General features: G+C 42.2%; 1 protein-coding gene across 2 annotated transcripts in view; it reads right to left on the bottom strand.

The window, feature by feature from the left end:
• Window positions 1-14,075, bottom strand: part of gabbr1b (gamma-aminobutyric acid (GABA) B receptor, 1b) — a 130,032-nt gene that overhangs the window by 36,864 nt on the left and 79,093 nt on the right. For both annotated transcript variants that reach the window (XM_079878040.1, XM_079878041.1), the window contains exons 13-14: window positions 12,349-12,594; window positions 8,495-8,558 (exon numbers count right to left, since the gene is read on the bottom strand). In XM_079878040.1, the coding sequence (XP_079734166.1) occupies window positions 8,495-8,558; window positions 12,349-12,594 (310 nt within the window). The remainder of the gene's footprint in view (window positions 1-8,494; window positions 8,559-12,348; window positions 12,595-14,075) is intronic.

The raw sequence follows: 14,075 nt of genomic DNA, 5'->3' as shown, positions 1-14,075 counted from the left end.
TTAAACTCGATATGGATTTTGACATATCGTATATATCGATATATTGTTTATATTTAATTCTGATTTCGCCACTTTGCTTGTTTGCCTTCTCTGTGCTGTGCTCGTCCCCGCCCTCCTCCGCCTCCTTGCTTTTGTTCTCCCTCCCCTCGCATGTTGTCTCATTCAACCAAGTCCCCCGAGTCCGGTGACCGGTCAGGCACATCAATCTTTCCCCGCCCAGCGAGTGCTTGAAGTGCGTCAGAAACAGCGCGCGCGCGCGATCAGTTGTTGTTGGTAATTTTTTGTGTAGCGTCGCCTCTCGCCGCATTGCTTTTGTTTGAGGGCGCTTAACACACTCACACTTAACATGCTCCCCTGTAGAAACGGGCCTGGCAGCTCGCGCAAGGTCTAGACACGGTGAAAGTTTCCTGATTGTGACGGATGGCCGAATTTACATGACACATTATAAATTAGCATTAGCCTAAGTTACCTATTCTGCTATATACAGTGTCAAAAAGAAAAGAAGAGGATAAAGGTGGATAAAGACAGAGGTAAAGTGATGTAATGAATGAACAGTTTATCTAATTGCATAGTAGTAAGATACTGTAATTTAATGGCAGTTATTTTTACCTTAAACTTTATGCTAGCAGTTGTTCTGAGTTCTCCAGAGGCCCCAGACAGTGTGATTTTGTAACAGTCATGTCAATTTTTAGATGCATTTGTATCACTTTTTTTTAATTAATGTTTTACTCTACAGTTGTGCAGTTTTTGGGGGATATATGGCATTTTTTTATTTATTTGCCAAAATTAGTAATGATATTTCTATACAGGTTTATTTAAAATAGTGCAATATGTATTATTTCTTCCTTTATTTTACAGTTAAATTATTATTATTTTTTTTTTTTAAATGTCGCAGAAACACTTTGTTCCTACATGAACTGCCTACCTATTTGCACTTCAATAAAAAAAGACTTTGTGGTATTTGTTTTTGCAGTAGTTTTTGGGGGGTTATTTTTCCTGTAAAGATATCGAGATATATATCGTATATCGAGATATAGCAAAATATATCGAGATATATTTTTTGCTCCATATCGCCCAGCCCTACTAGAAACCACACAAAACACCCTAGCAACCATACAGCAAACAGTTGCACTTCAACAGGAGCAGGGTGGCAGGGTTCTGGAGTTCTGGAGGGGCAACCACTCAGAAAACACTAAAGTCTAGTTCTATTTTTTACTGTGTCAAACAAAGAAGGATTGACGTAGGATCTGGGCACCGGCAGAGGCACAAAGCGATGTGACAAATTGAACAGGAATACAGGCGCACTGATCAAAAAGACAGCTTCTGAAATGACGCCAATAAAAAGATCGAAAACAAACGACAGGAGAGAGAAAAGGATCCAATCTACGTGAGATAGCAGAGGTTGCAGTCACAATGCACTTGTCACTCGAAGAGGTTAACAAGCAAATGAAAAGGAGAGATACCCCTGTGTGTATGAAGTTCAAATGGAATATTTAAGTCTGTAAATACGGCTGTATGGAACCAGATGCTGGTTATATAAACATTTCTTTCCAAAAGACAGTATTGAAAATGACCAGTCGTTCTTACAATGCTTGCCTTGTTAGACTTCCAATCCCACAACACTGATCTCTTCAAAGAAGCTCTAAATATCTGTGAGTAAGGCCTTTGATTCTTGTTAACCTGCCTGACCTTTGCCAGACTAGGCCAAATTACCTATCCTGGCCAAACGACCATATTCATGAAGAGTTGTAGTAGCTTCAAACCTCTTTTTATTTAGCAATAATGGAGTTCACTGAGCTCCTGTGAACCTTTAATACCATATTTTTTTTACACTGGCATCCACATTTTTACATCGACACAACACTATATCAGAGGTTTATGGAGAGATGTTTGAACCCAGTGCAGACTGTGCTCTGTCATGCAGTGAACTCTAGGACTTTATATAGTCAATGTCCATAGGAAGCTATGTATGTGAACAGTCAATCACAGGTAGCGTTTCATGTATGAGGGCACCACCTAAGGAAACTGGTTTCATACCGTCACCATAATGCCATTTAATGACTACAGTGCTTATGTCTCAGTAGAAAATCATAAGTTGCCATTTATAAATTAATTTACTTCTTTATTTCTAATTTACTCAATTAATTTACTTATTTTAACAGTACCATCAGACCTGCACACACAGGATTGTGGTAAATTGCATGGTGAAAAATGCTGCCTAAGAAGATAAGGTAAGAAGCCAGCCATGCACTTCCGAATCCAATTTTTGGTTAACATCCTGTCTACTAACATGCTTTCATTTGGTTGGCTTTTGAAGGCAGAATAGATGTATTCCTTCTTTAATATCCCACTATTCTGTGCATGAGGTTTAGCAGTTGGTGGAAAGAATAAAAATGGCATCTTAAGGAGATTATTATTAACTAAAATTATTTATAAATGCTCATTTTATTACCATATGACTCAATTTCTACTTACAAATAAGCATTTTAGAGATTAAATATTTTCTTGGTTATGTTTAAAACTCACTAGATCAGAAGTTCTCAACCGGGGCCCACTGTATTAGAGATTGGATTTAGTGTCTGTTAAGTGTACTGTGCTTTGTCTTTTTTTTTTAGACCTGGGACAATCTATGCATATATGTGTATAAAAGTTATAGTTAAATGGTAAGGAAATTATATTATGTAGGGGGCCTTCAAATACTGTGTTGGAAAATGGGGGGCCTTCGAGTCAAAAGGGTTGAGAACCACAGTTCTAGATCCTTAGTGTAACGAGGAGTCAGCAGAGTGAGAATCCATCTGCAGCTTTATTTTGGTCAGAGTCAAACAATATCGGGTCGAGACACAGCAGGGGCAATGGAGAAGGCAATACAGAATCGTAAACAGGGACAGGCTTAGGTCGAACTGGTATTCTTGGAACCAGGTCTGTAGGTGACAATGAAATTGAAACGAGTAAAAAACATGGCCCATCTCGCTTGATGAGGATTTAGTCGTTTTGCTGAACGTAGATATTCTAGCTTCTTATGGTCAGTGATTACTGTAAATGGATGCTTTGCTCCCTCTAACCAGTAGCGCCATTCTTCTAAGGTGGCTTTCATGGCCAAGAGCTCACGGTTGCCGACATCGTAGTTTCTCTCTGCAGAGGAAAGTTTTCTAGAGAAGAAGGTGCATGGAAACATTTTTGCTAGGGACCCATGGCGCTGAGAGAGTGTAGCCCCTATGCCTGTGTTGGAAGCATCCACCTCCACGATAAAGGGAAGATCTGGGTCAGGATGATGGAGAATGGGAACAGAGGTGAAGCAAGTCTTGAAATCCTTGAATGCCTGTCGAGCGTCATGTGACCAGAGGAGGCGCAAAGAGGAGCATTTGGTCATGGCAGTTAGCGGAGTGGCGACCGTGCTGAAGTCTCTTATGAATCTTAAAAATCATTTAACACATGAGGAGGAATAATTTAGCTGCGCAGTACATGCACAGATGATGTTGAATTCGTCGTTCCCGTTCTTCAGGGGTTAAATGAGTGTAACAAAGCTGCATCGGTTTTGTAGGTGGTGCTTGCGTGTCAGCGAACATGGTGCGAACAGGACGACGTGAGCAAATTAAATTGTCAATCTGAATTGTTAGTTCAACAAACTCATTCAGCGATCTTCCCTCATCGCGACACACTAGCTCTGCTTGGAGTTCCAGATTTAATCCCTTCCTGAACAGCAGTTTTGGAGTATTTTCCACCTAGTTAGTTTGTGCCGCGAGAGTACGAAATAACAAGGCATGTTCCACCGCCGTTCTCCTTCCCTGACATAGAGCGAGCAACTGATCACCAGCACTCTTACCTCTGAAGCGCTGAAGAAATATATTGAAGGAAGGGTTAGCTGTTCCATCATCTCTCCACACCTCGGTGGCCCAGTCTAAAGCCCTTCCGGTTAGCAACGAACAGACGAAAGATATCCTGCTCGAATCCGTAGGATACAAGGTAGGTTGCTGGTTTACAAACAAAGAGTATGTAACAGGAATCCCTTGCATTTCGCAAGGTCGCCATCAAATTTTTCGGGGAATGCTAGATGTGGGTTCACACTGGTGGGAGGACTGGGCATGCTGTCAGCGGGAGAAGGCGCCGGAGCCGCCGTGGCCTCTGTAGGCGTAACGCGTAGGCATTGTAGTGTTTGGACGAGTTCTTCAGTCAGGGAGGTTAGGCGATTGAGCTGATGCTGATGCTTCGCGAGCTGGTGGGCTTGTGCTGACAGTTTGGAGGACAACTGCATGATAGCTGCTGGATCGCTGAGAGGCGAAGTCTTCTGTAACGAGGATTCAGCGGAGTGAGAATCCATCTGCAGCTTTATTTTGGTCAGAGTCAAACAATACCGGGTTGAGACACAGCAGGGGCAATGGAGAAGGCAATACAGAATCGTAAACAGGGACAGGCTTAGGTCGAGGCAGGCAGAAAAAATACACAGTTTAAAAGGACAGGCAAGAGGTCTGGGCAGGCGGCTGACAATCACAATCCAATAGACAGGCAATGATCAAGCCGGGCAGCAGAGAATAAAACAACGGTCCAAGATCAAACACAGAATAACAGTCCACAGTAGAAACTCTAAGAATTGACAAACTTAGCAAATCAAGACTTCGCAATGGTGGTGTGTGTGTGGTGTGCTTAAATAGTGTGTGTATGATGAACTGCAGATGCGTGCGCAATCAGTCCCAAGTCTGAGGGCCTATGGGAATTGTAGTCCGAACAGCAACAGTCAATATTCTGGTGAGAGCTCCCTCTGGTGATCTGGAGGAACCGGAGAGGAAGCCTCAACTGTAACACTTAGACATGACGTCATGTTAAAATTGCTTTGACTGCTTTGATAAAAAGACCCTCGTAGCAACTGTAAAGTGTGCTGGTGGAAGCTTTTTTGGTTTTGGGTTACTTTCTGCCTCAGGGCCTGTCAGCTTGGCATCACAGGGTAAACCATGAATCCCACATTGTACCAGAGGACTAGACCATGTGGGACCATCTGTCAAAATGCAAAAGCTGAAATGTAGACATGTACAAAGCAGATCTTGCAATAAAATGACTCAAACCCCCTCAAGCAAAACCACAAAAATAGTCCAAAAAAAAAGAAATTTTGGGATATCGATTGGAAAAGCGAAATCCAAGACCTCATATTAAGTGGTGAGGGACTTGAAACAGAATGTACAAGCAAAAACACACAGTCAAAGGCTCTGCATGAAATATAAAGCAACCATTGTTAATGTAAGACACATATACACCTTAAACACCTACAACAAGTGACTTCTGCCATAAGTAACTCTTGCTTCTTTTTGAATCCTAACTTTTGTTCAGGGTGAACTAAGTGTGCATTTAGCCTCTTTGAAAAGTTTTACACCTAAAGAAATCAATGGCTTTTTTGAAAAATATGTTAAAAATGATAGACTCATATGAGATGAAGAATTATCCAGTCATAAAAGTGACCTAGAAAAGATTTAAAGAGTGGTGCCATGTTAAGATCAAATTAACAGCAGATAACTACAGTTGTGGTCAGAATTAATGGCACCCCTGGTAAAATGATAAAAATGGCTGTAAAAAATAAATCTGCATTGTTTATCCTTTTGATCGTTCATTCCAAAAATGAGCAAAAATCTACCATTTCATTGAAGTAAAATAATTGAAAGTGGGGGGGAAATCACATTATGAAATAAATGTTTTGCTCCAAAACACGTTGGCCACAATTATTGGCACCCCTAGATTTTTTTACGAGTAAAATATCTCTGAAGTATATTCCCATTAATTTGTAACTTTTTTTTTTAGCACACCAGGGTGACTAGGAACATGAAATTGTCCAGCTATGACTTGTTTCACAGGAGTTTAAATATGAGGAAACACAAAGGCCAAATTCCCTTAATCATCAATCACAATGAGTAAAACCACAGAATATAGTTCTGATGTGGATCAAAAGATTGTTGAGCATCACAAAATAGAAAGTGACTAAAAAAATAGCTAAAGAATTGAAAATCCCCATTTTGACCATCAGGGCAATAATTAAGAAGTTCCAATCAACTAAAGATGTTACGAATCTGCCAGGAAGAGGACGTGTGTCTATATTGTCTTAATGTACGGTGAGGAGGAAAGTTTGAGTGGACAAAGACTCTCCAAGGATCACAGATGGAGAATTGCAGAGATTAGTTGAGTCTTGGGGTCAGAAGGAGAAGCACCAACATGGAGCTGGGAATCTGCAGGATCTGGAGAGATTCTGTATGGAGGAATGTTCTCTGATCTCTTGTTAGGTGTTCTCCAAACTCATCAGGCATTATAGGAGAAAACTCAGAGCTGTTATCTTGGCAAAAGGAGATTTCAAAAAGTATTTATTAAAAGGGTGCCAATATTTGTGGCCAACGTGTTTTGGAGAAAAACATTAATTTCATAATGTGACTTCCCCCGCACTTTCAATTCTTTTACTTCAATGAAAGATTAGATTTTTGCACATTTTTTAATGAAAGATCAAAAGAATAAACAATGCAGATTTATTTTTTACAGCCATTTCTGAGTATATTTACCAGTGGTGCCATTAATTCTGACCATAACTGTACTTACTATATTAAAGTTCATAGCATCATTGAACATTTTCAAAGGCCAAATCATGAGAGACAATTACACCCATAATGGCATCGGAAACTGAAACTTTTCACTTTTGCATGACACTGCATCTGGTGTCTGTATAAAGCCAAAGACCAGTGTGGTATCAGCAAGTGAAAAGTAAAAGAATAAATTAAGAATTACCATTAAGAATAAATATCCAAATATGTAAAAATATATATTAAAAAATATATATATGTAAATTCAAACCTTAGTCCCAAAAAGGGCAGTCGTGGCCTAATGGTTGGAGAGTCGGACGTTTGATTCTCAATACTAGCAGGAAATGACTGAGGTGCCCTTGAGCAAGGCACCTAACCCCCAACTGACCTATCACTAAGACCCACCCCCCTTAGTTACTGTTGCGAACACGGACAAACAAATGGAGTTACCAACTGTCTTACAATGACAGTGGTCAGTGTGAAAACCTTGTCCCAAGACGTTTTTGATAAATTTTGGACACAGAAGGACCACCTCTTGTCGAGGAGCATTCATGTGGGACTTAAATATGCTATCGAGGGATATATAAAAGATTTTAAAATAAACATGGCGGGTAACTAGATTAATTTGGAAGCAAGGGTTTACAGATCACAATGCAAGTGGGAGAAGCCTCATGTTACGGTCGTCACTATCGCAGATGAACAACATCCATGTACCACAGGGTGAGATTAAATTAATTTACATTTAACTGGTTTAATATGGAGAGGCACTGAATTGTAGACCTTCATTTATGTGTTTTTAACCTACACTGAACAGTTAACGTTAGCTATTTTTGTTTGTACGTTAGCATGGTCTCACTGATTTTAATTGTAACTTAATGAGAGTATGACAACCAGAAAATGAACATTTTCGTCTTTATTGGGATTATGGTTGAATCCTTATAGAACCAGGGTACTGCGCACACATCAGTGATAAATTAACCAGGCTTCAGTCGCAGATAATTGGTTCGTTCACGCAAATATTATCTTTTGAAACGCGCTGGTGAACGCGCACATTACGGTGATTCAAAACATGAATACCCATGCCCATCCTCTCGGGATACTGGGAATCAGTGTTACAAGTACCCCAGGCACATCGTTTTACCATTTTTGTAGCATAAACACCATCAAAACGATGAAAGCATCGGATCTTCCAATGTATCTCTATGGCACTGAAAGCTACTCAACTGCCACTGGCTCATCTGCGTTCGAGGGGAGGGGCTTACTGATAGGTCAATTGCTCCCCGGGCGCCACAGCAAAATGGCTGCCCACTGCGCCGTGTGTGTGTCACAGTTTTCAGTGTGTGTGTTCACTACTCACTAATGTGTTTGCACTAACTTGGATGGGTTAAATGCAGAGGACAAATTTCAAGTATGGGTTGCCATACTTGGCCTTCACGTCACTTCACTTTAAATTGATTGATCTTAAATGTAAAAACTGACAAAAAGTAATGGGTTTAAAAAAATGTTTTAGCTTGGATACGAGAATGGCTTCTTCTGAACCACCATATCTACTGAAATATTCAGTGAATTTATTAAGTTTTCATGCACATGTAATTTTTGTCTCTTTAATCATTTTTTGAGTGTGCATGAGAGCTGAGAAAAAAAAGATAGTGAGCAAAAAAAAAAAAAAACAACTCAAGCTTCGGTTCTCTGGCTTTGGCAAAATGATTACAGCTCTGGAGTGTTTGAACCCAGGAAAAACAGTGTTTTACCTGGCACCTGTGCTACTCTCCAAATGGAGCGAGAACACTGATCACAGAGTCGTTCATCATTTCAGAATTGAGCAGAAGCAACCATGCATACGGACTACATCTGCTGTCCACACTCACTCTAAGTTACCCTTTATTATCTGTAACTTACAGTTTTCAAGGGAAAGTAAATCATAAAATTACTTTTATTTTCCTCACCTTGCAGTTGCTCAATGAGGGTCCATGCCATTCTGGAGCCCTGGGCGTCAAACACCACATGACCCTGAGAGAGAAAGAAAAAATTTGTATAGCTCTGTGTATGCTTCTCTCTTAAACTGAGTTTGTTAGCATCAGTGTTATTTTAGTATTATTTATATGCTATTATGGTATTTTTTAATATATTAAATTAGCTTTTATTTTTGTATTTTCAGTTTTCATTTCATTTTTACTTTAACCCTGTAAAACCTGACATATGAAATAATAGTCATAAAATAATAGTCATCTTTTTTAAACGTTTATTGAACCTTTAGACATAAGAAAAAATAAAATCTAAGAAAGAAAAAAACATTTTGCATGTGTTTTTTGTGTGTTCAGTATCATATTTGATATTCCATGCTTTTATGGCTCAAACAGTATGATATAGGAGAATATGGAGCTTATATTTGAGGAGGAAAAAGGCCCACACTGAGCAAAAATGCAATTTGTTGCAATTTTGGTACTGTACTTATACAGTTTGACAAAAAATTAAGATGAAAGGTTTTAATGTAAATTAGTGAGATCTCTATAACAGTATAGAATACTACTTACATAAAATCATATAAACGTCTCGGTTACATATGGTAACCCTCGTTTCCTGAAGGAGGGAACGGAGACGTACGTCGTGACCGACAGATAGGAATCTCGCTAGAGGCCAGTGTACTTCGAGTTAAAACTAAACAAGCCAATGCACATTGGCGTGCAGTCATTTGAATCAGCTGTTCAGCCACGCAGAGCGTGTATATAATGAGCAGAAGGTGCGATTGCACTTCAGTTTTTTGCTGAGGAGCCAAGCCTGATAAGCTGGCCGCCCCGGCGGGCAGCAGCAGATGTGGCAACGGGACGTACGTCTCCGTTCCCTCCTTCAAGGAACAAGGGTTACCATATGTAACCAAGACATTCCCTTATTAGTCGGTCACTCTCGGCGTACATTGTGATTGACGGATAGGAATCCCTACCAAAGCGCCACAGCTGCTGCACCCAGCATCCAGCGCCCTGTGTGAGGCTCTACCCCTTCTTGCATGGAAGGACGATAGGTGATATCTGTCACTGTTGTTCCGTAATAACCCATACAGTGAGATTATTGGATAACACTGGGAAAGCATGCCCTTTCTATGGGAAGGGGAATGCTGCGGAAGCCACATTCTTCGAAGACTTTAAGTGGAAAAATACATATGGACTAGCCCGAAGGTTGTACTGCATATGAATATTGGGTGACTTAGCCCAAGGGAAAGATACAGGCTTCGATTAGGAGTAGCCGTGGAAGAATATGGGATCCCCGTAGGGTCACGCATATGGAACCCAGCCTAAACCCGGTTCTCAAAGATTCAACGGATAAAGGCCTGGCACCAGACGCTCCGCCATGTCCGGGCCGAGGGTGTTGGAGGACTCACAGGTTTTTCACTCTAGAGAAATAAGGAGCACAGTAGGGTGCAGCAAGCCGACAGAGCCGGGCCTCTCAGTACCTCTACCTGTTTAGGGTGAGAACATGGGAGGAGACTGGCTCTACACGTAGGCTATAAAATCTAGCGAATGTGTTAGGTGTCGCCCAGCCCGCAGCTCTACAGTTATCTGTTAGCGAGGAGCCACGTGCCAGCGCCCAGGAGGATGCAACGCCTCTCGTGGAGTGAGCATGCAACCTGAGCGGCCAGGGCACACCTTGTGCTTGGTAAGCCAAGGCGATGGCATCCACTATCCAGTGGGCCATCCTCTGCTTGGAGACAGCCTTTCCCTTCTGCTGGCCTCAGTAACAGACAAAGAGCTGGTCTGAGGTCCTGAGACTTTGAGTTCTGTCCACGTACAGATGCAGAGCGCAAACGGGACAGAGCAAAGGGTCTGCCTCCTCCAGGGGCAGCGCTTGCAGGTTCACTACCTGGTCTCTGAAGGGAATGGTAGGAACCCTATCGAACATCTTCAGGGGTCCTCTCGGTGAGAAGTACACCACTCGACTAACAGGTTCAACTCGACTTCAAGGCGTACGCACATCTCGTAGACGGCGCTCGCGCAGAAGTGATGGTGTTCAGTACCTCTGGGGGTAAGTCACCTAGAACCTCCGCGTCCCGTCCAGGGACCAGACATGGAGTTTCCAGAGGTCTGGACGCGGGTGCCATAAGGTGCCCCGTCTCTGAGTCAGAAGGTCCTTCCTCAGAGGAATGGGCCAGGGAGGGACTGTCACGAGGAGCATGAGTTCTGGGAACCAGTTCCGGGTGGGCCAATAGGGAGCCACCAGAAAGGACCTGCTCCTCGTCCTCCCTGACTTTGCACAGTGTCTGCGCAAGTAGGCTCACTGGGGGAAACACATATTTGCGGAGGCCCCGGGCCAGCTGTGTGCCAGTGCATCCGTGTCGAGTGTTCCCTCGGTCAGGGAGTAAAACAGCTGGCAGTGGGAGGTCTCTGAGGCGGCGAACAGGTCTATCTGAGCCTCCCCGAACTCTCTCCAGATTAGCTGAACCGCCTGGGGGTGGAGTTGCCTTTCTCTCGGGAGCACAGCTCGTGATAGCTCGTCGGCCACACAGCTGTGCACACCGGGGACATACATGGCTCGAAGCAACCTCAGATGCTTCTGACTCCAGAGGAGTAGATGGTGGGTGAGTTGTGACACTTTTTTACTGCTCTCGCTACTGCTGAAGCATGTAGGGGAGCGGTCACTGCGAACACAGACAGGAATGTGCACCTGTCTGCACGCTGTCTCTTTCCTTGCTGGTCTTACCAGCCGTGAGAACGGCCTTTGAGCGTTCTCAAGCGCACCTTACCAGCTGTTAGAACAGCTTTTGTTTGCTCAGAACAACAAAAACAAAAAGGGAAAAAAGACCACTTACGCTGCTGTGCTGTGTCACCCGCACCAGTGTGGAGAGGTCCGAAAAAGAAAGCTTGCTCAGGTTTCACAATCTTCTTCTGAAGAGTTGTAGAGAGCATCGAAGTGCTTGGCTCCGAAGCAAAAGACTGAAGTGCAATCGCACCTGCTGCTCATTATATACCCGCGCTGCGTGGCTGAACAGCTGATGCAAATGATTGCACGCCAATGTGCATTGGCTCGTTTAGTTTTAACTCGAAGTAGTTTGACCTCTCTAGTGAGATTCCTATCCGTCGCTCACGACGTACGTCGAGAGTGACTGACTGATAAGGGAACATCAGTTGTCACTCTAGATCCCCCAATGATATGTAATATAAGAATATAAAATAATATTGAAATGCTTAGTTTTATGATCAAAGCTCTGTAGTTTTATTGTGGTGGTGGGGGGTGGGCATATTATTTAATGCAATACAATGATGTTTGAGAGATGTACTTTAAACTTTCCTCAAAAGCATGTTGTATAATATTTGATATAGCATTCCTACGGTTATTTTATAAAAATGAATAAAGATTTCACAGCAAAAAGACATGTCTACAACCTAAGAATAATACTAAAAGACCTTTTACTTGCTAAAAAAGTCATAAGATCACAATTCATGTAGTAGATTGTGGTCAACAGTTTTAATCATGTTGATAATTTAGAGGCCACAGAAATGGGCATATCAAATGTGATACAGTATTTATAGGGTTAAGTTTTAGTTTTAAGCTTAAGTTATTCATCTTCTTATGTTCTTTATTTTATGTCTGCTTTATTTTAATTTATTATTATTATTATTATTATACGTTATTTTTTTATTAACAATAACAACACTGGTTAGTATTTTGGTTTTTGCTGTGGTATCACAATTGCATATGACAATTGCATATCATTAAATTTAACTGCCACTGACTACTGAACCTTTGGTATCATGACGACTTTAATACCTTCATATCCAATTATTATTTAGCCAGTGCTGTCACTCACCGAAACCCCCTCGAAGGAGCTAGTGTTGAGGGCTCTGTAGATCTCTGCCGTGATGTCCTTGTTATTGTAATTAAAGTCTTCCAATCTGCGGCCTTTTGCCTTCAAGGGACCCACTGTCTTATTGAGCGCCAGAGCCAGGGCCCATACTGCATCATACGCCAGAGGAGCTTCCTGAAACCCTCCAGTTTCCTCTGGATTCTTCCCACCCAGCTTGGACATCAGCTGCGCTAGGAACTCCTGTGAGGTCTGGATCAAAAGAGCGGACATACGGTCTCATCTGGCATGCATATGGATGCGTACAAACATGGCAAAAATGTAGTGCACTAACAAGAGCTTATGCTTGATGGATTTTAAGCATGACATCATTGTCACTATAAAAGCACTGAATTGAAAAAAGGGCCAGTCTTCCGGCAGTGAGAAAGCGAGAGAGAGAGTTCAAGGTAAGTTACAGTACAGTTCATCGCCATGGGAGTGCATCATATAGACGGAGGTACTTTTCTCCTGGGTGTGAAATCTTCATTCACACACACCACGACCTGAGGCGCCAAAAATAAACTCTCGCTTTCACATACACTCTGAAGATGTTCCATGTCATTAAGGGGGTACTGGGAAAAGAAATAGAGTTGGCATGCTCTTATCGTGGCGGCATACAAAAAATTATTTCCTTGACATTTTTCACACCTTATAGAAACAGCTGAGGCACCTTCCTTTCTTCAAACAGGTGCATTTTAGGAAATGAACCAAGCTGCAGATGGGCATCTGGTGATTGCTTGATGCAAATGGACAGTGGAGAACAGCGTGTGTGTGGATAGAAACTACGGCGTAAAGATGCATTTCAGCTTTTTTGAAATTACAGCCTCAAAGTGAGGGACAGTAAAGCAAGGATGAGGGGAGCAAATTATGGTGATGTTGAGGCAATCTAGCATGGGCATTTTATCACAAATTATCCTGTCCAACATGACTGTCTTTTTACGTCAGATTTGAAGCATAGGTGTCTGGATACGTGCCCAGATTGCGCCGGATCCAGGAAAACAGCAGGGACATATGCATGCGAGCCAATTCCCAGCACAGAGCACCGGAGTTGGGTGGGCTCCAGACAGCACCCCCCTGGAGCTCACACCTGTCCATCCAGCGCTCCCAGGGGTACAACAGTTGGACCTGAATGCTCTGACCCCTACGGGACTCTTCGGATTTACAGATCTGAGAATAGCTAAAGTTATAACGGTAGGTTATGGGCTATTCCCAGTGGGAAAACGTTATCTAACTTGGTTATCTAAACAGAATGAAGCTTGTCTACGCCACACTAATCAGAGGATGATGTCATTGTAAACAGTGCAGCATATGGGAACACGCAGGACACTGTTGGTTGATTTTTATGGATTTTTCAATGGTCGATGAGGACATTTAAAGAGCAGGATGGCTGATGGCCAAGAGATCCAGTCAGAACAGAATTCATTGATGCCAAATAAGATCTACAGAAAATTACACTATTAAATTACACTATTACACATTCTACACTTATAAAGATTTTACAAAGAAAATTCAAGTTGCTGAAGTGTTTTGTGGTTATTAGCATGTTGCTATGCGGTTGCAGATATGGCTTATGTTTCTCCATCAGTGTAAGCATATGGACCCCCCCCCCCCAACCCCCCATTTTATCATCCAACAAGTGAAAATTTTGGGTCCTATCATACACTCGGTGCAATGCAGCACCAGGCATGACGCAA

This window comes from Squalius cephalus (genome assembly GCF_949319135.1).
Source record: "Squalius cephalus genome assembly, chromosome: 8".
NCBI classification, from domain to species: Eukaryota; Metazoa; Chordata; class Actinopteri; order Cypriniformes; family Leuciscidae; genus Squalius; species Squalius cephalus.
The sequence above is the reverse complement of the archived record's forward strand: the minus strand, read 5'-3'. Positions and strand labels throughout refer to the sequence as shown.